Source organism: Podarcis filfolensis, assembly GCF_964270895.1.
Source record: "Podarcis filfolensis genome assembly, chromosome: 12".
In the NCBI taxonomy this organism is placed as follows: domain Eukaryota; kingdom Metazoa; phylum Chordata; class Lepidosauria; order Squamata; family Lacertidae; genus Podarcis; species Podarcis filfolensis.
Window position 1 is genome coordinate 13,222,216 of NC_139614.1, and position 22,998 is coordinate 13,245,213.

At 40.4% G+C, this 22,998-nt stretch overlaps 1 protein-coding gene across 8 annotated transcripts in view; it reads right to left on the reverse strand.

Annotated features, from left to right (window-relative positions):
- Positions 1–22,998, reverse strand: part of ATP2C1 (ATPase secretory pathway Ca2+ transporting 1) — a 72,152-nt gene that overhangs the window by 1,171 nt on the left and 47,983 nt on the right. For 7 of the 8 annotated variants that reach the window (XM_083577715.1, XM_083577714.1, XM_083577713.1 and 4 more), the window contains 19 exons: positions 21,291–21,446; positions 19,035–19,103; positions 18,106–18,181; positions 17,945–18,011; positions 15,752–15,876; positions 15,118–15,215; positions 13,711–13,806; positions 13,536–13,625; positions 11,131–11,235; positions 10,202–10,358; positions 9,034–9,204; positions 7,281–7,378; positions 5,171–5,221; positions 4,472–4,638; positions 3,974–4,042; positions 2,995–3,111; positions 2,101–2,248; positions 1,399–1,494; positions 1,026–1,167 (listed from right to left, as the gene is read on the reverse strand). In XM_083577715.1, the coding sequence (XP_083433841.1) occupies positions 1,026–1,167; positions 1,399–1,494; positions 2,101–2,248; positions 2,995–3,111; positions 3,974–4,042; positions 4,472–4,638; positions 5,171–5,221; positions 7,281–7,378; positions 9,034–9,204; positions 10,202–10,358; positions 11,131–11,235; positions 13,536–13,625; positions 13,711–13,806; positions 15,118–15,215; positions 15,752–15,876; positions 17,945–18,011; positions 18,106–18,181; positions 19,035–19,103; positions 21,291–21,446 (2,098 nt within the window). The remainder of the gene's footprint in view (positions 1–1,025; positions 1,168–1,398; positions 1,495–2,100; positions 2,249–2,994; positions 3,112–3,973; positions 4,043–4,471; positions 4,639–5,170; positions 5,222–7,280; positions 7,379–9,033; positions 9,205–10,201; positions 10,359–11,130; positions 11,236–13,535; positions 13,626–13,710; positions 13,807–15,117; positions 15,216–15,751; positions 15,877–17,944; positions 18,012–18,105; positions 18,182–19,034; positions 19,104–21,290; positions 21,447–22,998) is intronic. The other variant, XR_014540105.1, reaches the window with a different exon arrangement.

A 22,998-nucleotide genomic window follows, 5' to 3' on the forward strand; every position in this document is an offset into this window, starting at 1 on the left:
GTAAAGGTACCCCTGACCATTAGGTCCAGTCGCGGACGACTCTGGGGTTGCAGTGCTCATCTCATTCTATAGACCAAGGGAGCCGGCGTTTGTCCGCAGACAGCTTCCAGGTCATGTGGCCAGCATGACTAAGCTGCTTCTAGTGAACCAGACAGCACACGGAAACGCTGTTTACCTTCCCGCCAGAGCGGTACCTATTTATCTACTTGCACTTGACGTGCTTTCGAACTGCTAGGTGGGCAGGAGCTGGGACTGAACAAAGGAAGCTCACCCCGTCGTGGGGCTTCGAACCGCCGACCTTCTGATCGGCAAGCCCTCGGCTCTGTGGTTTAGACCACAGCGCCACCCGCGTCCCTTCTATGGGGCTTACGCCCAAGTTAACTGTGTATATAAATTTACAGCCATGGTCTCTGATCTTCGGTTGTGCCTTTCTGAGCTGGGGGAAAGAGCAAAGGGTTGTTTGGTGATGGATGGTGACCACCGAAAGACCAGGCTTGTACTAGCCTTCTCTCAGGAGGGGAGTGTTGGGGCCAAACTGGCCAGTTGCAGCCTTCTTCTCTAGTTTGGCAGCTGTGAGGGATCTTTCCTGTCATTGCACTGAGCCCTTAAACCTTAGTGCAGCGTTAAGATGAGCACCACACCTCTTCTCCAGCTCCGAGCTAGACAGAAAGGTGGGGGCTCATCCCTTCAAACTGAATCGAAGCTACATGTCATTAGCCCTCATTTCTGCTTTCACCCTCATCTCGGCCATACAGGCTCGAAAGCAAGAACAATGTTTCAGTGTTGCCGTTATGTGAAAGATACCTGTCGAGGGGGACAATGCTGAAGTCGCTCTTAAAACCGGAATTTCTGCCACCTGGTATCCACTCCAAAGTGTCCCCCCAACCCATTTAACTATATTAATGTTCTAAGTCTAAGCCCTATTTGTTAATGCCTTACAAAACAAATCACCAAGGAAATAATGTACTTGTCTATATTTGTTGGTTTGAAAGCCAAACTCGGCTGAACAAGAAAAAAACTCTCACCTAGTATGCTTAGACTCTCAGTTTGAAAAACTTTCTGAAGAGGAGGGAAGTAGATTACTAGTAGCTGCCCCATGATCGATCCAAGCACTGCGTAACAGAACATTTTGTTGCTGCAGAGTCCAATCTCAAACACAGATTTAGTCTGCAAATAGAAACATAACATCTATGATTTTATTCTTGTGCATTCTAGTTATTTGAGATTATCCATCTTAACTCAAATGATAGGGTGATTATATACTCATCTATTAGCATTTTGATAGCTTGAATTAAGTTATGGCTTTGAGCTACTTGCATCTGTGAAATTTTGACAATTTGCAGAGGTTGTTTTCACTTTTTCAAAATACCATATCTTTAAACACAGGCAGTCACATACCTGAGATCTGGAACTCAAAGCATTGAACATATCAAAAAATACAAAGCACGTAAACGTCATTGTTGTATCTCGAGGAGTTATGCCATTGTCTCGCAGCTGCAGAGAGAGAGACAGAGAGAGAGAGAATTAATATATGCAGTTCTCTGCCACTTTACAATAAAACATTTTAAATTCCACCCAACATAATACTACGAAGCATCAGTCCTCTAGCCAAGTGTGGAAGTATCTCTATTGTCTGATCTAGGCGCCTAATTTGATACTGGCATCTAGAATTTTAATTCATTCCTCAGCTGTGTGTAGGACTGCTACCTAGAACTATAATTATTTCCTATCTTCCTCATACCATATCTGCATATTTTTTTAAAAAAATACAACCAGACCGATTGATCTCTATTGCACACAACCTTTAAAAGCTCCGCACGATTTAATTGCCAAACCTAAGTTTAAGATCAGTTGAAGTATATAAACATTGGCATTTTACAGTTTTTCTTTAATGCTATGGTGTTTTCTAACACTGGTTTTGAAATGGTTCTCCATTTGAAGAGCAGGTGGCCATGCACCTCAATAACAGTGAGTTCATGGACTTACTTGCATGGTTCTTTTACACAGTCTATGTACTTTTATATTTGCAACTACTGGCACATATGAAGCACTGCAAGCAGATAATAAACACACATTTTTTAAAAAGCATCTTTGTCATACCTCTCGCCAGAAGACAAATAATGTTCCACATACAATAATTATAGATGAAACTAGTATTTTAACAATCAGATTTCTGGTCAAAATGCTATCCTTGACATTTCTTGGAGGCTTTCGAATAACATCTTTATCCACAGGCTCAACTCCAAGGCTAGAAATAAGAACACAAATAACTTTTTGAAAGTTTAGATTGATTGAGGCATCATAAAATCAAATTAATGTAGACAGTGACTCAGACATACTTTTCAATAAAGGTTTGTATGTGTCAAGGCAACCCAAGCATTACTGCTTAATTCTTATGATATAATTAACTATGATTAGTACTCGATCATGATTGGATGGATCCAGACCAAGTAATTCACACTTAGTTGAATTTAGGTTGCATTGGAATACTGTGAACTAACTGCCTGGATCAAACCTGCTAAGTGCCTTAGACAACTGCAAAACTTAACATTATGATCTTTCCCATACCAATATTGCTTAAAAATGTAAATTTTCCTGAGTAGTTACCCTACGAGTCTACTGCTGACTACTTGTAATATAAAAAGCTTTTGAAAGCAAACACAAATGCAGCAGCCTCTGGGAACCATTGTAACAACAAAACCGAAAAGTAAGATATTAATTTTAAATCCTTAATAAGGCACCAACAAACACTCCATCAGACAGAAACCCCCATTTGGGAAATTGCCCAGAGTTTTTGCACGGAAAATAATTACTTAAACAAATTATTCCAATTTAATATGCTTTTTTTTACAATATAATTTGATACACAAGTCCACACAGAGGAAAAGCTCTGTGCAAGATTCTACTAACATTTCTAGGAGTTATACCATTCACAATTCTGGAGAGTTACACCATTCAGCAACTTCTCAAAAACTCTCAAAGGAAAAGTGTTACCTTTGAGCTGGAGGCCCATCCATGATAATGTTGATCCACAAGATCTGCATGGCATTGAGAGGATTAGGAAAGTTCATTAATGTGGCCAATGAGATTAATGTCAATGCAGCTATACTCCTGTTGAAAAAAGTTGTTTTACACAGCTGTCAGCATCGCAATTTTGGGGGGGGAGGGAGTGGTTTTTTAAAATTATTTGGAAATTTGTTATTAAACATTTCAAGCATCAGTAAGACCCACAATACGTATGTGTAGCAAGTAAAACTTCATACACAGTAACAATCCAATTGTTTTAAATAGATCATGCAAGTTTTTGGGATGCTAAACATCAAGCAGACGTTAGAAAATATTTAGCCCAAGACAGCAATACAAGCCAAAAGGAAAATTGTCTCATTTCATTAAGCCTCCTCACTAGAGGCTGTATACTGTGTGCCAGACACAAAGTGTACTTTTGTTATAGAAATAAAAAAATAATTTAGGAGTGCCTTACATTTTAAAATGCCGAACGATTGATAAATCAAAACCCCTTCTTGTATAGACCATCTGTTGCAGTGGTTGGAAAATGTGTACCTTATCAGGGAGGCCAAACCATCATGAACTCTTGGACTTACAAGTTGCAGGAACTATTTTTAGATCTGATCTCATTTAGCAACAAAGGACAACCACATGGCTCTGATCATTTCAAGTAAAGGGAACTGTTGCTAAGGTTAAGCTTTTACTATGCAGTTACTTGCTTAGAGTCCTATTTTCAAGCAATTATACCCCAATTTCGAACTAACTGTGCCAGAATGGATGCTGAATTTATTAGTGCTGTTAGAATTATGGTCAGCAATCCATTATGGCAATATAGCAAATAGTGTGCCATTTACAAATCACCGAGCTGAATTTATGTCAGTTTTGGTCATGCAAACTTCTGTGCAATTAATCTCAATCAAGCAGAATTCATAACAGGAAGCTTCTGATATTGTGCTGCAAAACTTACGTGCTGAGTTGAAATCTAACAAAATTTTTAATGTTATTATAAATTCCTTTACCCTCTTCAATTGCAGACCTGAAATATAAAAAGAAAAAAGTGCTTAGGAGGAAAAAACACATTCTGCAAAGGCACATTATTTGGATAGCATCCTGAAAATGCAACTCTTATTTCTTGCAATCTAACAGTAACAATAAACGGCTTCCCAATGCAAAACATTATCAGGCAGTTTCAAAGTTTTTAGCTTTGTTCACTAAACACAAGTAAAATAAACATGCTAAATTAGAGTGATCATTTATCCTCATTTGCCTGAGAAAATGTTCCCATTTAATATTTTCTAGAAAATCCACTAGAATAAAACCACTTGTCTTTTAAATTTCACCTAAGTAGCTTTTTTTAAAAGAAAGTTCAACGAGATGGCACTTATATAAACTAGACAAAATGACACACATCCAGATAATGCAATTGCTACATAGTATGCAGAAAGGGAACGTAAAACAAACTTACATTATTGTCTGAAAATCATCGTCCACCAAGATCATATCAGCTGCTTCTTTACAGACATCTGTGCCCGTCTGCCCCATTGCTACGCCAATATCAGCAGCTTTCAGTGCTACAGCATCATTCACCCCATCTCCTGTCATAGCAACTACTGCACCATTATTTTGTAGTGACTGAGAAAACAAAATTAATCCAATCTATCATCACAAGATTTTATCACTATATGAGATTTTACAATGAACACAGTCTTAAAACTTTTCGTGTGCAATGCTCAGTTGAAAGTGAAGACTGGTAGGTGAGCTCCCTCTCATGAGTTAAGTCTATAAAGGCTTTACCAAACCAACTGCAGACATCCTTAAAATCACTCAAACACAAGCAATCACTGGTTTTATGCCATTTCCTTCTTGTGCAGTCAAAACAACCTTCTTCCTATTTCTACTTCTCTATTTACCTTTGCTGTTTTTAATCAACAGTGTAAGTACTTCATACTGACTTAAACCAAGGTCCTGTGTGAGTCAACTGCAAAGAATCGTTCCTAATTTTAGCTGCCCCGCTTGCATCTTTTCCACTAAATATATTTGTGTGAGATTCCTCTTGATGAGCCCCAAATGATCCCATCTGGATACTAGATCACTACAGTTCAACATCTCTGCACCATTTAAACTAGATACTACATGTCTGTCAGTTTTAGAAACACACACATACCTTGACAATCTTCAGCTTATGCCTGGGACTGGCTCTGTAGAACACTGCTACCTAAGAAATGGAAGGGAAAATTAAGTCTTTACAAGTGCAAGATTGTGCTTCTTAACTATAAGCCAGCCTATTCTCCTCCACTCGACACTGCATAGCCATGACAAAAACAAGGCAGCTAAGCAGAAAATGAACACAGGGTAGGGGGTTTTTTCTGCTCCCAATACTTTTGCTCTTTCCTTCCTAACCCCACCATCAGGATTTAGCTTGTCAACACTGGCGGAGGAAGAGGAGTGCGGTGAGGGGGGAGCGCACCGCCCCCGGCAGTGCAATCCCGGTGGGGGGCCATCGCGGCTGCCCCCCCATCCGCGCTGGGTGCCACGCCCCCGCAGGTGGCGTGCCACACCTCCAGGATGCACGCCACGCCCCTGCGGGTGGTGCGCCAACCGCGCCCCCACGTGCTCTTCACCCCCCAATGCCAGAGCACGAAGCTCCGCCACTGCTTGTCAATTCCCCATTTCCTTCCCTGCTAGCCATTGGAACTGTCTGGACTGGAACTCCAGTGTCAAGACTGGCCATTTGTCACCATACTCAGATTCCATGAAAAAAACCACAGACGTTTGCTTGCTGTGAACTTCTGTTCTCAGTGCCCCACCAAGAGCAGTTCTTTCCTCTCGGGATAGCTTTTCCCTCTGGCTGAGTCAGACAGGATCACAGAGTCTTTAGGCTCCTTCTCTACTAAGGGAGGGTCCATCCCATTGCCCAGACTTTTCCTTCCTAGTGCTGAGAACAGTTCAGGTTGCAGCTCCATAAGAGCTCAGCCTAGACTGCAGTGGTTCTCAACCTGTGAGTCCCCAGATGTTGTTGGACTCAACTCCCATCATCCCTGAGCTCTGGCCTTGCTAGCTAGGGGTGATGGGAGTTGTAGCTCAACAACATCTGGGGACCCACAGGTTGAGAAAGGCTGCCCTAGAGGTTTTTTCCCCTCTCTCATTGTCTCTTATTCTACTACTACTTCTTCTCTTCTCCCTTCCTTGCCATTCAGCTTTATATTCGCTCTCTCTTTGTCACCCATACACCTAGCCAGGAGGGAAGTACAGTGGTACCTTGGGTTACATACCCTTCAGGTTACATACGCTTCAGGTTACAGACTCTGGTAACCTAGAAATAGTACCTCGGGTTAAGAACTTTGCTTCAGGATGAGAACAGAAATCGTGCTCCGGCGGAGCGGCGGCAGAAGGAGGCCCCATTAGCTAAAGTGGTGCTTCAGGTTAAGAACAGTTTCAAGTTAAGAACGGACCTCCGGAACGAATTAAGTACTTAACCCGAGGTACCACTTTACCTGGGCACTGGGCCGTGTGCAGGGTGGGTTTATGTTTTCCAGTTGCCCACACCCTGCAGCCGAGAGGGGGTGATCCCGTGGCTGAATGGTGGAGATGGCAGCAAGGCCTGTGCCCCCCACCAGTTTATGGAGGGCAAACAAGTCCACTAGCAGTGGCAGCAGCAAGGACAACTGGATGCAACCCCTTTTGGCTCCCTGTAGAGAGGATAGTGGTGGTGGCCATGATAAGGAGGCAGCCTCAGCTGCATGTGGCCTTCTTTGCCTTCAGGTTAGACAAAAACATGCTTTGTTTGCACACCTCACCTCTACTGGGTGGTGGGTCCTTACCAAAAGGCCCCAAATTGTAAAGCCAGCACAGGATGCTGTTCACACTGCCACACACTTGCCAAGTGTCAGTTCCCCTGCTACTTGAACAAGAACTCGCGTCGCAGTACTAATATTCAAACTTAAATTAGAACACACCAATTTGTTCAAGCTGCTTAATCTGCCTGTGCCTTAGCCAAAAAGAAAGGCACACTCTTACACTTTCTGACAAAAGATTTCAAAAGATATCAGGAAAAACCTCAGATTTCCCCCTATGGCCACCAGAGGAAGATTGTGATATTCCAAATTAGATAATCTGTTCACAAAAATACACAACTTTGATATATAAGATATTACTAATGCCTGTTCAAAGTACCCTTATATGCTTCTTAGAGTAATTCAATAACTGAAACACACAAGCACACTAACTCAAGAGTTCCATCTACCCAGACCACTTTGTGTCCATTTAAAACTAACCTTGGGTGCTATTTGTGAAAGTTGTTGTATATCCAGTGTGTCTATTTCTTCACCTGAGACTGATTGAGAGTTTTTGGAATACAATCCTAAGCGATTAGCTAGGAAACAAAACAAAACAAAGTTACCAGATGTTACAGTTAAGGAATCTAATGGAGAAGGGCCAAAGGAATATATACAATTTAAAATTCTATGTTCTCACTGACTATTTTATTCTTTATTCCTGTTAGCAAAGCTACAACAATGCGCACTGAACTATTGCATGACACACCCACACACCCCATGTGGTACATGACAGAAAATGTTCAGGGAGTTTTACAATCCTAATTGCTTTTCTGAAGCCCTGAAGCAAATACAGTTAGTTATACTACATAGGCATGACCATATGCTCTGGAAACGCAACAAAGTAACTGCAACAATTGCGGAATCAAGGTCTCTCCAAAGAAGAGTGACTTTCTCCTAAAAATGTGCAGCTAGCTGGTCACAGCAAGTTCGTGAAGGTTGCTAGCTGGTTGCTGGAGAAGATGCAGTGCAGGATAAAGGTAAAGGGACCCCTGACCATTAGGTCCAGTTGTGGCCGACTCGGGGGTTGCGGCGCTCATCTCGCTTTACTGGCCGAGGGAGCCGGCGTACAGCTTCTGGGTCATGTGGCCAGCATGACTAAGCCGTTTCTGGCGAACCAGAGCAGCACATGGAAACGCTGTTTACCTTCCCGCCAGAGCGGTACCTATTTATCTACTTGCACTTTGATGTGCTTTCGAACTGCTAGGTTGGCAGAAGCAGGGACCGAGCAACGGGAGCTCACCCCGTCGCGGGGATTCGAACCACCAACCTTCTAATCGGCAAGTCCTAGGCTCTGTGGTTTAACCCACAGCGCCACCCGCGTCCCTGCAGTGCAGGATACAAAGTGCAATTTCATCACTGCCCATGCTGCCAAATGATTTGTCCAATTATGTGTGCTAACACATTTGGTCAGCCTCAGAGAAGGTGTGCCACATGCAAACTGGAGAAGACTATAGCCTATGATTCTCCAGAATACCAGGGCACTGCTGGGTCCACAACAGCAGAGAGGATGCTTGGGAGTGATCACATCAACTGCCTGTCTCATCTTTCCTAAATAGCCTCTAAGACACAAAACAGGCAGCTCTGAAGCTTTTTTGAGCCCTGCCTCCCATCACAGGGTGCCTTCCTCTTTGAGCAGAAAGTGAAGCTTTCTTTTAGAAAAATATTCACATATGACATATCATAAAAGTAACAAACTGATCTCATGTGCAAGTGGCAAAAATAAAAATAGTTCAAATAATCATTCCAATAGCTAAAATCCAGAAGGGTGTGGAAGCAAAAACAACAACAACCCCAAAACCCACTACTTGGTTGCTTTTTAAACTTGTGAGTAAAAACTTCTCAAGAATACCATACTGATCAGGATCCCAAAAGCTGGTTAGCAGCATCAAAAAGGTTTGCACTAGCACAATGGAATTTTTGGCTAAAGTTTGAATAGTTGGTTCCTAAAGTATATCAGATAGTTTTTGAAACTGCCCTCAGTTACAAACGTAGCTTGCCATGCACTCTCTGTGTGTGCTGTTTGTTAAAGCAAGCCTAAATAACTTATCTCGGGCTAGTGAGCTGGTCATATGGCCCTTTGGATCCTAGCCCTGATTTCAGAGTCTAAAAGAGCCACATTGTTATACATTCATCAACAAGGCAATGAGTAACTCAACTGACGGAAATAAAGGGGAAAAACACACATTCATACCGATAGCAATTGCAGTCTCCTGTGAATCTCCAGTAATCATTTTTATCATGACTCCAGAAGTGATAAGTGCAGTGACGGCTTCTTTTACACCCGTTCTTGGAGGATCAATCATTCCAACCAGACCCAGAAATGACAACTGTCCAAGCTCAGGGCCAGCAGCTAAGGCCAGAACTTTCAAAGAAACAGGGGGGGAAAGTAGTTTATACCTTTAGATATGGCACCTACTTAAAAGATCAGAATGATACAGCTAGACCTCTCCAGTTTCTAGAATAAGAGCATTTTTTTTCTAGCAACACTGTAACCTTCATGGATACTTTTGTACGTGACTTCCCAAAACAAATTTCACTTGCATAGAATGCAGTCAATTGGGACAGATTGCATAACCAGCAAAAACAGACATGGTTTCTCTCTTCGTCTCACAGTATGTGACTTGTCTTTTGCCCTCCATATCTAGTAGGCTGGATTAATATCAAGTTAACAGCACTTAGTTCCCTTTGCTTACGGGACTTAAGTCATACCTAACTTTTGGGTTGGGATAAATGAAGACAAATCTTAGCATGTCTACTCAGAAGTAAATCCCAGTTATTTCAATGAGATTTGCTCTCAGGTAACTGTGTACAGGTCTGGAGCCTTATTCTGCTTCTAACTGTTACGGATGCTTTAGTTGAGACTCCTGCATTCCAGGGGTTGGACTAGATGACCCTCAGGATCCCTTCCAACTCTACAATTCTATGATCCAACTAAATCATGCCCACTGCAGACCCACTGTAATCATTAATTTAGTTGTGTCCAATCATTCATTACAATGGGTCTGCTCCAAGATTTTGATACAACTCATTAGCTTTTAGGTTTTAAGACAAGTTTCCTTGAAGGGGGATGTATAAAGCTACATCAGAAGCCCAACAAATAGTATAGGCATTCCTTCTGATATTTTAGGAACCGTAATTTGCAAAGCTAAGAAGTTACACATTCTCATTTTAAATATGGAAGTTTAAATACTACTGTCCATGCAATCTGAAAGCAACACAATGCATAAAAATGGAAGCAAATGACGCATAAGGATTATTCACAGCTTTGTTCTAGAGTTTCTCACGTTGAGAACAGCAAGCAATTAAGATTTCAAAATGCTTTCCTCTGTAGTGGAGACAATAGTGAAATATGCTATTACCTCTGAGTCCGGCAGAGCCCATGGATGCTTTCTCTTGCTGATAAAGATCTCTTTGTTGTTGGCTGAGAGGTAAACTATGCCCTTTGCTATTGTATGTCGTACAGTATCGAACCACTTCCTCATAAGCACCTTTCATGAAGCAAATCTCTGGTTTGTCCTAAAAGATAAAACATGTTAGCACCTGCTGCTCTGTCCCCTGTCGCAACGCTGTCATTATATAACTTCAAAGCTCTTTCAGTGTGCTGATAATAATTTATAAACAACTTAAAACTCATTAGTCTACTGAACGCAAGCCTACATACCACATACTGTATTCCACTTACTGAAACACAACGCAATATTTTATTTCCATGACTGTTCTGTGACTATATAATGGTGCATACCTTTACCATGTCTGCAAAAATGCTATTCCGGCACCTAACTTAAAAGAACTGGGTTTGAACACCCTGAGAATATGGGCTGATATAGTTTAAGAGTTGTAAGAAATATGTCCCTCTCTATTTCTTCTCATTTTCAATAAACCACCTAGAGGTTTTGCAAAGCACTTAGAAGGTTCCCCCCCAACCCCACCTACAATCAAGAAGCATATCATTTTTTGCAAGCAAGCAAGCAAGCATACAAACAAACAAACAACACTTTCTTGCTCCTAAAGAAGAGGCGGGCCAGCAGAATTTTTGAAACAAAGACCTTCTGAAAATAACTCTGTCTTTAAGCAGAGCTCTGCTGGGCCAAGCACACGTTGTTGCCAGACATGAAATCACAGTCCCATTTGTTTCAGTTAAGTTCTTTTTAAAGTAAGCTTACAATTCCCATTCGGTTAAGATGAGAATGTAAACTTTACATAAGCAGAACTGTTGCTGCATATTTAAAATGGTATGATATAGTGGGATATTGGAGCCTGTTGAAATACATCTCAGAAAAGGACATACCTGTTGCGTTCTATGTACACACTTAACAGCCATCCATTTCTGCTCAGAGCTGAAGGGATATTCTGCTTTTCTAATGTAGTCCTGCTGGATTCCATCTAAGCCCATCTACGAGAACAAAGGACACTGCCAATTCAGTCCACTGCATTTGTAGCCAGAGCAGCAACAATCAACTGTATTTTGTTTTAGTGTCTCACATGTGCCCCTCAGCTTGTTTGCTCCTGGATAAGGAAAGCAGGTACAGGTTACTCTGAAAATACTGCTTCACTGCAAGGTATTGAATTAAAGCAGCCTGGCTGGAGCTGATAGGAGTTGTAGTCTAAAGCATTTCAAGAACACTAGGTTGGCAAAGGTTGACTTATGAAACAGAGTCCTTCTAGATCTACATGTGGTTCTAATCCATTGCATTCTTGGATCTCCTTATGGTGATGTATAACCCACACATTTTTCTTTCCATATTTATGTGGAATTAAACTCCCATTTGTTTCAGCTGAGCTTGCTTTTGAATGAGTTTACAATTGCCTCTAGTTTTAAGATTTCCCCTTCATATTATTTTCTCAGAAAGTTTTAGAATAAGCTTATTGTGATGATCACTTGTTTTGACAAATACCCCTAGATGCTCTACCAGTGGCAGGCAAGAGTCAATCCACTTAGAACAGAATCAATGCACTCTGAATACTCTCTTGTAACATAGTGGTAAGCAATATACATTCTAGCAAAGCCTAAAGAGCACTGTGAAGTTATCCAATGTAGTTCTTCCTAAAGTTCAGCAACTCCAGGCACACCCAGTACCTGCATGGAAAACTTCCACTCTTTGTTTCTTGGGGCATAAACAGGATACAAATGGAACCAGCAATAATGACGACATAGAATCAGGATTTGAACAGCACTATGAATTAAAATTAGAAGCAGTTTGCCCAGCAGGGCAGAGCAGTAGCACTATCTTCATGGAAGCCAGGAAGAAAAAGGAACATGGTAACGAGGTTAGAGCTGTGTGGGCACACTAGCAGCAGCACTGGATATGCCCACACAGTCCTGAGTTCCCCACACCACCTGCTATGCCAGAGTGCCACCATTGCTAGAAACCTAGCATTATAGCTCTGATTTGCTGGGCAAGCTACCACTGATTAAAACATTATGTGCCTTCTAAACAGGAACTATGAGATTTTGCAAGATGAGAATAGCCTCCAAACAGCCCAGTTCAACGCGAGCATGTTTTGAAGAGTCACTAAACTTAATGAAACTAAGTCCCAAATAAGGCTGCGATCCTTACACACACCAAGTCTTGACAATTCATTAGAGCACCACTGAAATGCAACTGAAAAATGGATCAGAAGTAAATCCACACTGTGAATGAATGATGGGTGTTTTTTTGCCCCCTGCCTAATGGTTTGTTTCTTCCACTTCACTGACTGAACACACTGAACTCCACCTCCTACTCTACCTTTAGATCCAATTCAACATACCAGATTAGCTTCCCAGTCTAATTCTTCCATTCTTCCCCACTATGTTTTCCAAGACCGCCCATACATTCAACAAAGCCGTACCAGTAGAATAGCCAGTGCCTAAGTTAACAACAGTTAACACATAAGTATCTTATTAACTAAGTATTCAAGAACCCATGTTAGCTTTGGAACAATTTCAAAAGCTGAACACTTCTGAATTAACTATTAAATAATAACCACGCGACTTCAAAATTGCTTTATTTGCAATAACTTATAAAAGTTTTAACTAATCAAACCACCTTATGTTCTTGGAGCTCCATGGGTGCATCTTCAAGATTCAACATAAAATGGTTAGAATTCTTTAGCAAATTTGGAACTGCTGTATTATTTCTAAAGAAACCCTGCAAATGTCTACAGAGCATATTTATTATTATTATTATTATTATTATTATTATTATTTACTGAGGTCTCAGGGTGGTTTACAGAACATAGTTTTTTCTCTTTAGGAGTTATTAGCATTAATGATATTGCTATGCCTAGCCATCTAGTTTAGAGTGGGCCACACCAATTAGATCACGTTCTGCTGCTTGGATTCTTTACTGCATAGTACAGTGACACACCTATCACTATCTCTGCATGGTGGACTCTGGCCAATGAACTGCAACAATAAATTTGTTGGCCTAAGGTACCTAAGACCCTGGTGGCTTTGCCGCAGCAGAACACACATACTCCTTTGGAGTACAGAAAATCTGGCATTTCTATTATCAGTACAGTCGTACCTTGGTTTTCAAACACCTTGGGAGTCGAACGTTTTGGTTCCCGAACGATCGAAAACCGGTTCCGATTGGCTGCAGGAACTTCCTTCAGTTCCTGCAGTTCGACTTCCAAGGTACCACTGTACTAGCTCTGTTGCCCTTAAAAACCTCTATACTTCAAAACAATATACATCAACACACCACCTACCTTCATAGCCAGTGCAATTAAGGCCCCTTCTGTTGGTCTTCCCATTAAGGTGTTGTTTCGAATTACAGCATCATTGCACACACACCCAGCCTAAAGAAATGAAAAAGGAAGTTAATGTAACACACAAGTATCCCTAATTTCAAAAAAAGAGTACACTTTCTGTGCAAGAACTTACCTCAACAATTCTGCTAACAGATGGTTTGTTAAATCCATGAACAACATCACCTTCAACCGTGACTTCTCCAAACCTGTTATAACCCACTCCAGTAACCTGGCAAAAATTAGACGATATGAATTTTACAAGGAAGCAAACATTTGCTAATATTTTTTTTCTTTATGACCTTTGAAGCATAGATATTATGAAAAGAGAATATGAACTTTGAAACATTAATCCTTATGCATTCCCTTATGCATTTTAAAAATTTGTTTCTTATAATAGGTTTATAGGGTTTGCAGTATCTGTAATCAGATGGCAATGCTGAGGAGATAGCCGACTGCTGAGCCAGGGAACCACAGTAAAACTAGAGCTCATACATTGGCATGTGACATTTCCTACATGAGGGAAAAAATTACATTGAAAAGAAGCCAGAGTTATTCATTTCAAGAAGTAGTATAGTTAATATTCCTCCCAAGACTCTCTTGCACGTTTATTTTATGCAACTGAGTGGACACTTTAGTTAACGTCAACATTTCCACAATCTCCTCTGTATTTAAAGGTACAATCATCTTCTCTATCCTCTAGCATTTCTCCTCTTAAATGATAGTAGTAGGCACAAATGCAGCTCAGAGATAAGTATGAGGCAGCTGCTGGGTTCACACCAGTCCTCCAGAAATGGAGTTCTCAGGACCAATGCATTTCTCATAAAATTAAAAAATAAAACCTGCCCATCCATGCTTATGTTTATTAAACACAAGAAAGACAAATGCAACTTAATTTTATCCCTGTGGTACAGCAGTTGAGGTTCCTTTAATTGCTTCCCTTATCTTGCACCTAGAGGTCTTATGATTAGTGTTTGAAAGTCACTGACCTGGCAACAAGCCAAGTAGGTCCCTGTGACCTGGCAATCAGCCAAGTAGGTCCCTGTGATCTGGCAACTGGACAAGGGTGTGGTCATTCTTGGGTATATTAAGAGGGGTCTGTGCATTGCCTCTTTGCTTTTGCTGCAAGGAAGCTCTGCCAGATTGATGATGATCTCTGTGCTGTATGTATGCTGCGAGTTGTACTTGCTTCGCATTTGAAGCTTGCGCCTTCTACTAGGGATCTAGTGGAAGCCTGTATATAGTGAAACTGCCTTAATGCTTTGGACCTGTCAGTAAAGGACTGAACAGACTGAAGAGTTGGAGACTGACTGAATTTCTTCCAGCACAGAACTGCACTGCCACGAACCTACATGCTTGGGGAGCTACACGCGTTTGGCACATGCCATACGCCAACAACCGCAGTGAAACTGCTAGCACATGTGCAAAGCTAAGCAGGGTCCAGTATGGTTTCAGACTGGATGAGGAACCGTGTGTTGAGATTCCTGTGTTGCAGAGGGTTGGACTTCCCACTCTACAGTTCTTTGGTCTGCTTATTACCTACCTCAGCATGTAATCCATCTGCCGTAAAGATATGAGTAACAGTCATTTCATTCTTTGTCAGTGTGCCAGTCTTATCTGAACAAACAACATTGCAGCAGCCTGGGGAAAAACATGAATGCAGTAATCACACGGAAGTTATGACATATTTGGGGAGGGTTAGGGGGCCGGGCAAATGACAGAACATGGGGGAAGAGCGTCTTCACAAAATATCAAGAAAGAGGAAGAGTCTTTGACTAGGTTAAGGGTGGAGAATTTGTGGCCCTCCAGAGGCAGATGAGTTCCCATCTTCCTTGACTATTGGTTCTGCTGGCTGAGGCTGATGGGATTCAAGAGTCCAAACACATCCAGAAGGTCACAGATTCCCTATCCCTGGGCTAAGGGAAAGTAGCACCAAGCCACCCACCTCTCTCCAGCCAAACATTCCTGACTCCCTTTCTACTTTCAAGTCCCATTTTTACTGCAACCTTCCATACAAATCTAGATTGCCCCAGAGATTTCCTTAAATGCCATCTGCAAGATCAGCTTCAGCATAATTATTTCTAGATTACATACACTAATGTTGGTTAATTATTAATTCATACTGTCATTATGACCATCAGATACTCTTGAGTAATTCTGCACACTGCCATTCTTACCTAGAGTTTCAACAATTGGTAGTTTCTTGACAATGGCCCGTTTCTTGACCATTCTCATCACACCAAGAGCCAACGTTACTGTCACAACAATAGGCAGCCCTTCAGGGATTGCAGCTACAGCCAAGCTATAATTTAAAGAGGACATGTTAAGTGATTCCTTTCACAACTGTATGCACATGTTAAAACACAGAAGCCACTTTCACACATGGAGAGAAACAAACTATAGGTCCAGATTCACACATCGCAACAAAGCCATACTCTGCCTTGTTTTCTCCCCCAATGAAGTACAGGCAGGAACAGAGGAACAGCAAATAATTTGTGCATATTAACACTATCATTTATATTAAAATATGGTTTAACATTGTGTTCAAACCAGGCCAGAATATGTGTTCTTTATAGGGCTGAGTGAAAATGAGGGAGTTGGCTCATATCATGAAGAAGTCTACAATCCTAAGTTTCTTTGTTTTTAAAGGCCTGCAAAACAAAGCAAAAACGTTTGCCCATCCAGAGTGAGTGAAAGCAGCATTGTCCTCACTCTGATTTGACTTTGTGACATCATGCCTGACTACATGACATTGGTGTTGCCTATGTACTGTATTTTTCGCTCTAAGACGCACCAGACCATAAGATGCACCTAGTTTTCGGAGGAGGAAAACAAGAAAAAAAATATTCTGAATCTCAGAAGCCAGAGCAACAAGAGGGATCGCTGCACAGCGATCCCTCTTGTTGTTCTGGCTTCTGGGATAGCTGCGCAGCCTGCATTCGCTCCATAAGATGCACACACATTTCCCCTTACTTTTTAGGAGGGAAAAAGTGAGTCTTATAGAGCGAAAAAAATAGTTCGTGATGGCTTCTTTCAAAGGCAATACCAGCCTTTGTTTCAAACAAAAAACTTGTGTCTCAGCTACGGGAAAGAACCAACTGTAAAAAGGCAGCAATCAGTGTGCAAAAGAATATTTTAAAAGATATTCTCCCGAATATTTCAGCCCTAGATATTAGTAAACCTATGTCAAACTAGAAATAAAAACAAAGTAGAATTATCACATTTCATGAGTTGGTATCCTATGAAGCTGCCCACATCCAGTATAAAGATGGGGAAGGGCCTTAGCATACATTGTGTGAGGTCCAAGTTCATCTCCAGTTAAAAAGATCATAGGCAGAAGAGCTGGGCAAGATCCTGAGATCAGCTGCCAGTTGGAATAGTCAGTGGTGGGCTATATAGACCAGCATTCTGATTCAGTATAAGGTGCTTTGAAGTCTACTGAAAAGTGTATATATGTTTGCTAAGAACAGCCATATAAAAAGTCAGTGATAGCAGGATATATTCTACTGCAGCATGGAGCAGTTCTTAAGAGAAATGAAGGGCAAGAGAGCACTGTCGGGCTCATAGCAAACATGTGTTGTTAAGAGCATTCATACCCCCACTCGTCATCCAAAAAGGCTTCCAGAGCAGCTTACATGCAGTCCATTACAACAAGCCATGTCCCTACACACAGGCTTACAAACTGGAAAAAACGAGGGAAAGGGGAGAGGAAGGGAAGCAGAAAACAAGGTTTCTTGTAAACTAAGGAAGGGAGCAGCCAACCCTGCCCTGGACTAATGGCCTAGAACCAGCCAGTTCCCAAGAGAGATGGCGTCCCAAAAGGATACAGTGAGGAAAAAGTGTTTTCAAGGCAAGAAAAGAAAACCTAAGATATACAGTCCAATCAACGGAAGTTAAATGCAACATCGCTGTGAAGGCCTCACTGGGGTGAGTGGAATTCAAGCAAATTTCTACAGCGTGCATATGGCTCTGCTAGAAGTGGAGCAGCTGCTGCTTTTAAAGCGGATGGGAATGACCATTTTCTTTAGAGAGAGTTATTTTTGATTAGCAAGATCCACTTGTGTGAATAGGGACAAGGTTAACTGGAATATAACTATTTGCCTAGCTTTGCTATCACTTCCTTATCTCTGTAATGTGCCGTGTAAACGGATGAATCTGAAATTTCTCTCTCTGTAACATTAACATGCATTTTGGAAGATACGTTAATATCTATTAATGAACAGACCAATTTGGGAAGAGTCCACAGGAAAGTAAGATTCAAACGGCAGATTCTCTAATTTGCATAAACCAAGTAAACTTTTGCGAGGACAACTTCAGCCTGAGACATTCACTTTTTCAGTATTATTAGAGATAATACTTAAGAATCTCACCTCACACCGATGGTAAACATATCAAGGATATGCTTTCCTTGCAACCAGCCAACCAGCATAATTATGCCTAGAATAAAAGCAAATTGAACATTAAAAGATCTCCCTAATCAGTTAGAATAGCGCAAGATGAGAGAGCTGTACAAAAACAGTTGTTCTCTTACCAATTATACCAAAGGAATACAAGGACAGTTGTTTTCCTAAGAGATCCATGCTCCTCTGCAAAGGTGTCTTTGGAGCCTAGGTAAGAAGAACATTAAAACACATTTATTTAGTTGAACAGATTTGTCTAGGACTATCTGATTTTATAGTTTTGTTAGCTTTGTATTGTGTTTTTGCATTGCGGGACAGTTTTCTATTACTTTATTTGAAAGCTGCCTTTAAAATTAAAGCTGAAATGAAAAGTCAGAATAAAATTGCTATAAAAAAATACATTGCACTCAGCTCAGCATAGCTCAGCAAGTGGCAATGCACTTATAGTGGTACCCCACAGGTACCAATTCTTTCTCTTCTATCCTCCATACTTTCTGAAATACTAATCAGATGTGAAAGGAAGAAAGACTCAATAATTCTGTCATCGTCAATAAGACTTCCTACACAAAAGCCATTTCACATCTGCCCTGAATATTTGGCTTTTCACAAAGGTTAAATTACATTGCGGGGGGGGGGGGAAGACTTCAAAGGCTGCATTTGTTCACAAAATGCAGGCATTTCAGCCCATCGTGAATGCACAAACTTTTGGGATAATTTTATTAACTCTGTTTGCAGAGAATATTGCAGTGAGCACCAAGATATCTTGCAAATGAGAACAGAAAACATAGAAAAGTGTTATTCTAGCAAATATAAAAGGAAATCTAAACTCAGATTAGTAGTCCCTTCAAATTCAGTAGAATTTTTGGGTGCATGTCTACAATTGACTTAATCACAATCCTATACTTAAAGCATATGTGTGTAATGATGAAAGGTTGTTTTTTTTTAATTCTGGTTTCGATGCTACCTTCATGTTGTTCAGCTTACAGTGAACACTGTAAAATGATCTAACTTTGTAAGAACCAGGATTTAAGTTGTTCATTTGTAATACTATACTACTTACTTCTTCTGCTTGCATCATTTTGAAAACTTCCCCAAACTCAGAGTTTTCTCCAGTTCCAATAACTATCCCCTAGGAAATGAAACATAACAAGTTCAAAATGTAATTCAAAGAGGACTGGCTTACTCTCCCCCCTCCACAGTTGTAACAAGTCTATTATTATTTAACTTGCAAGAGGACTGACTTCTAGTTTTTACTAGAAATACAACGGTTCACCAAAGTTCTAAAATGTTTAAAAGTACAAGGTGTATACTCAAGATCTCACAGCTGAAGCATGACTAATATTTGTTGAGTGAGCCTGAGAATGCACTTTTGCTTAAGACCACAAGAAATAATCTGCAGAATTAGATCAAGGTTGACTTAGCCCAGCACTCTTGGCCGAGTTCACATTCTTCATATGAATCCAAGCAACCAGTGACATACCAGGAATTAGCCTAGAAACCACTTCTGCCCAACCCTTGTATAACTGAGGCCAAACTCTTATTTGCACTGACTTTTTAGCATTGTCTACAAAGTACCTTTATAATGATTAAATATTTCTTCAAGTTATCATGCATTCACTTTTTAATTATAAGTGGTAGCAGAGTGCAGGTGTTGTGAACCTACAGTGCAAATCAGGGATGTTGGAGGAATCCACTGAAAAATGAACTATCAATAGGATTTCCTTTCAGCTGCCCTTTCAACTCCCACCACAACGCAAGATTATTGTTATGAATTATTTTCACCTTGGTTCTCTCCAACAAAAAGTTTGGAGTTTTTAAAACGCATGCAACATTATATGTGAAAAGATACACAAATTATGGATGTTATTTACATATTCTTTAATGTATAATTGTCTTTCTCCCAAGGAAGACAATTTGCTAGCCCAGAAATGGTAAGAAGATATGAACTATGCTGAAATGGCAGAACTCACAGGAAGAATCAGGAACCAGGAAGAATCAAACTTTAATAAAGAAGGGGGAAAGTATATAATGCATTTGAAAAATTATTGTAAACAACTACATTCATTAGTAGGACTGGCAGAAAACTTGTAGTAAAAATTTGAATTATGGATTAAGGATTTATAATAATTGGAGTTATCAAGGAGATGTAGAGGGAAAATAATAAAAAGGGTGGAGTTATCAAGGAGATGTAGAGGGAAAATAATAAAAAGGGGGGAGTCAAAGGGGATATTCTGTTTGTATTCTGTTTGTTGTTTTTGGTTATTGTTTGTAAAATTGAAAGTGAAAAAAAATATTAAAGTGGGGTTGGGATTGCAGTCTTAATCTACTTCCTGTTGTGTTAATTTCACAACCCAACAGAATGTATGATTCATTATTGTTCTTTTAAAATGAAAATTAGCTACAGTGTTGTTTCAGAAGACACACACATAACCATTTTCTGAATAATGAAATAAAAAGGAGTTATATGTGGTTAAATGGTAAGAATAATTTATACAATCCAGGACACAAAGAGCAAAATATCAACAGGGTTTATACAAGTTTATATAAAACTCTGAAATCAAACTAGCAGGCAAGTCGCAATCGTAGCCTCTGGAAATTAACTAAATTTGAAAAGGAGCATATAGGGAAGGTAGTTGATTTGTAAATATCTCCGGATGCCAGAGATAAGCATATATTTAATATGCTTGTGCAAATTAAATTGCAGTGGAACAAAAGATACCAGTGTGAATGAATGCTGGGACAGGCATGTTCGTACCTCCCTAATACCAATACATTTTTCCAAGGCTATATTACCACAGCATTTCAGATAGTACTCCACCCCCATCGTTCAGCCCGGACACTGAGATTCAGCGCCGAGGGCCTTCTGGTGGTTCCCTCATTGCGAGAAGTAAGGTTACAGGGAACCAGGCAGAGGGCCTTCTCGCTAGTGGCGCCCGCCCTGTGGAACACCCTCCCAGCAGATGTCAAGGCAATAAACAACTATTTTACTTTTAAAAGACAACTGAAGGCAGCCCTCTTTAGGGAAGTTTTTAATGTCTAATGCTGTATTGTTTTTAATATTCAGTTGGAAGCCGCGCAGAGTGGCTGGGGAAACCCAGCCAGATGGGCAGGGTATAAATAATAAATTATTATTACTATTATTATTATTATTACTTACTAAGGGGTGTCTCTCTGTGTGTAAATGTATGTATGTATGTATGTATGTATGTATGTATGTATAAATAAAATATATCCTGAATTGTAGCAAATCAGTAGCCTTTACAGTCAACCTAACTTTTACAAATGCATACATTCAGTATTCTTGTATGAGGAATACCTTTGCCTTTCCACATCGAACAAGTGTTCCCATGAAAGCAATATTGCTCCTTGAAGTGAGGTCTCCATTCGTAGCAGCTGACTGAGGAGAAGTGCATTTTGAGGAAGGAGTTGTCTCCCCTGTCAGACTAGATTCGTCAATAGACAGATCCACGGCCTTTGAGGGAAAAATAGATATGATAAAACAGTTATATTTTATTTTCCATCTTCTAATGCAGCCTTCTCCAACCTTGGGTCCCCAAAGGTTTGTTCTGTTACAACCCTCATCATCATCCCCAGCCAGTGATGATCAGGGATGATGAAGATAGATAGATTTATTTATTGCGGCCATTGGCCCATATCGAAAACAATACATCAAAATTTATCCATAAACAATACAATTTAAACGCTTCCAAATTAAAACACCCATATAAAACCAATTTTACTTCAGTTAAGTAAACACTATACACAATAAGCTCCCTCTATGTAAACTGCAATTCAAATCCATCAGATTTTGGGGGGTATGCGTCTTAGTTCTGGCACTTATTGATGGTACTTAAGTTTAGCTAAGCTGTCAGAGTCATACAGTGATCCATTTCTCCTCTTTTGAAATAAAACATTAATCAGGTATCTAGCGACTGCAAGGGATCTACTTGCATCTTCGTCGTTTAATAAGTATATTATTTGGGCTTCCTGAGGTCTGTCAGCAATTCTCGATAAATATGGGGCCAGAAACTTGGACCGTGAAGCCGAATATAATGGACAACAGAAGATTATATGGTATCACGATTCTATAGATCCACTTTTACAGTCACAGAGGAGTGAGATCTGTCCTTTGGAGAGTCTGTTACCCAACACGTTTGATGGGAAAACATTGAATCTAGCCTTTATAAAGGCATACCTGTGCGTCACCACAGATAAGGTAGTTAAATAAGATGGAAGTTTCGTTGGTGGTGTTAAGCCAAGGTTTATCAGCGAACAGGTGCCACCACCTGTCGCAATGTTAAATTGTAAATCCATCTCCTCTAATTTGTGGGTTATAATTCTCTTGGCAGAAATTAAATCCAATTTTAATAGTTCAGATGGAGATAGTCCTAGGGACACAAGTTTCCCATGTAATATTTTTGCCCAGGGGCTAGGGAAGTCATCTCTCCAGAGACACTGTATCAAGAGGAGATTTGGAAGTTTATGCCATAATGCCAACCAGTAACCAGTTACAGGGATGATGAAGAGTTGTAGCACTAAAACATCTGAGAACCCCAAGTTAGAAAGGTGGTTCTGAAATATTAGTGGACATGCTTGGTATTTTGAGACCCTACTGAACTTTCATTTTAGGAGTTTATGCATGTTACAGGCTGAACACAAACAGTAATCACACTGCTTTTGAAAAGAAAGAGTTTCAAAAACAGCTTACAACGCAGCATGGGGTTAACTGTTTGAAGAAAGTAGTCCCTACTTGGAGTGCCCAGAGGATCCATGGCCTATGTTTATACAACTGCCTCTGGACTATACATTTGACTACTTTAAGTTGCATTTTTGAAATACAGAATTGGCTTTATATAGTACGCTTTATATTCCATGCTCAATTATATATTTAGAATTCAGCCATACCACACAAATAAAGAGCTACACTTGACATGCCTTGAGATGACAACTCCCATTGGGGAACACTTTCCTTGTTCTCGGTCCAGGGGTAGCACAGAGGAATCATGGAGGAGAGGCTGTGGGCC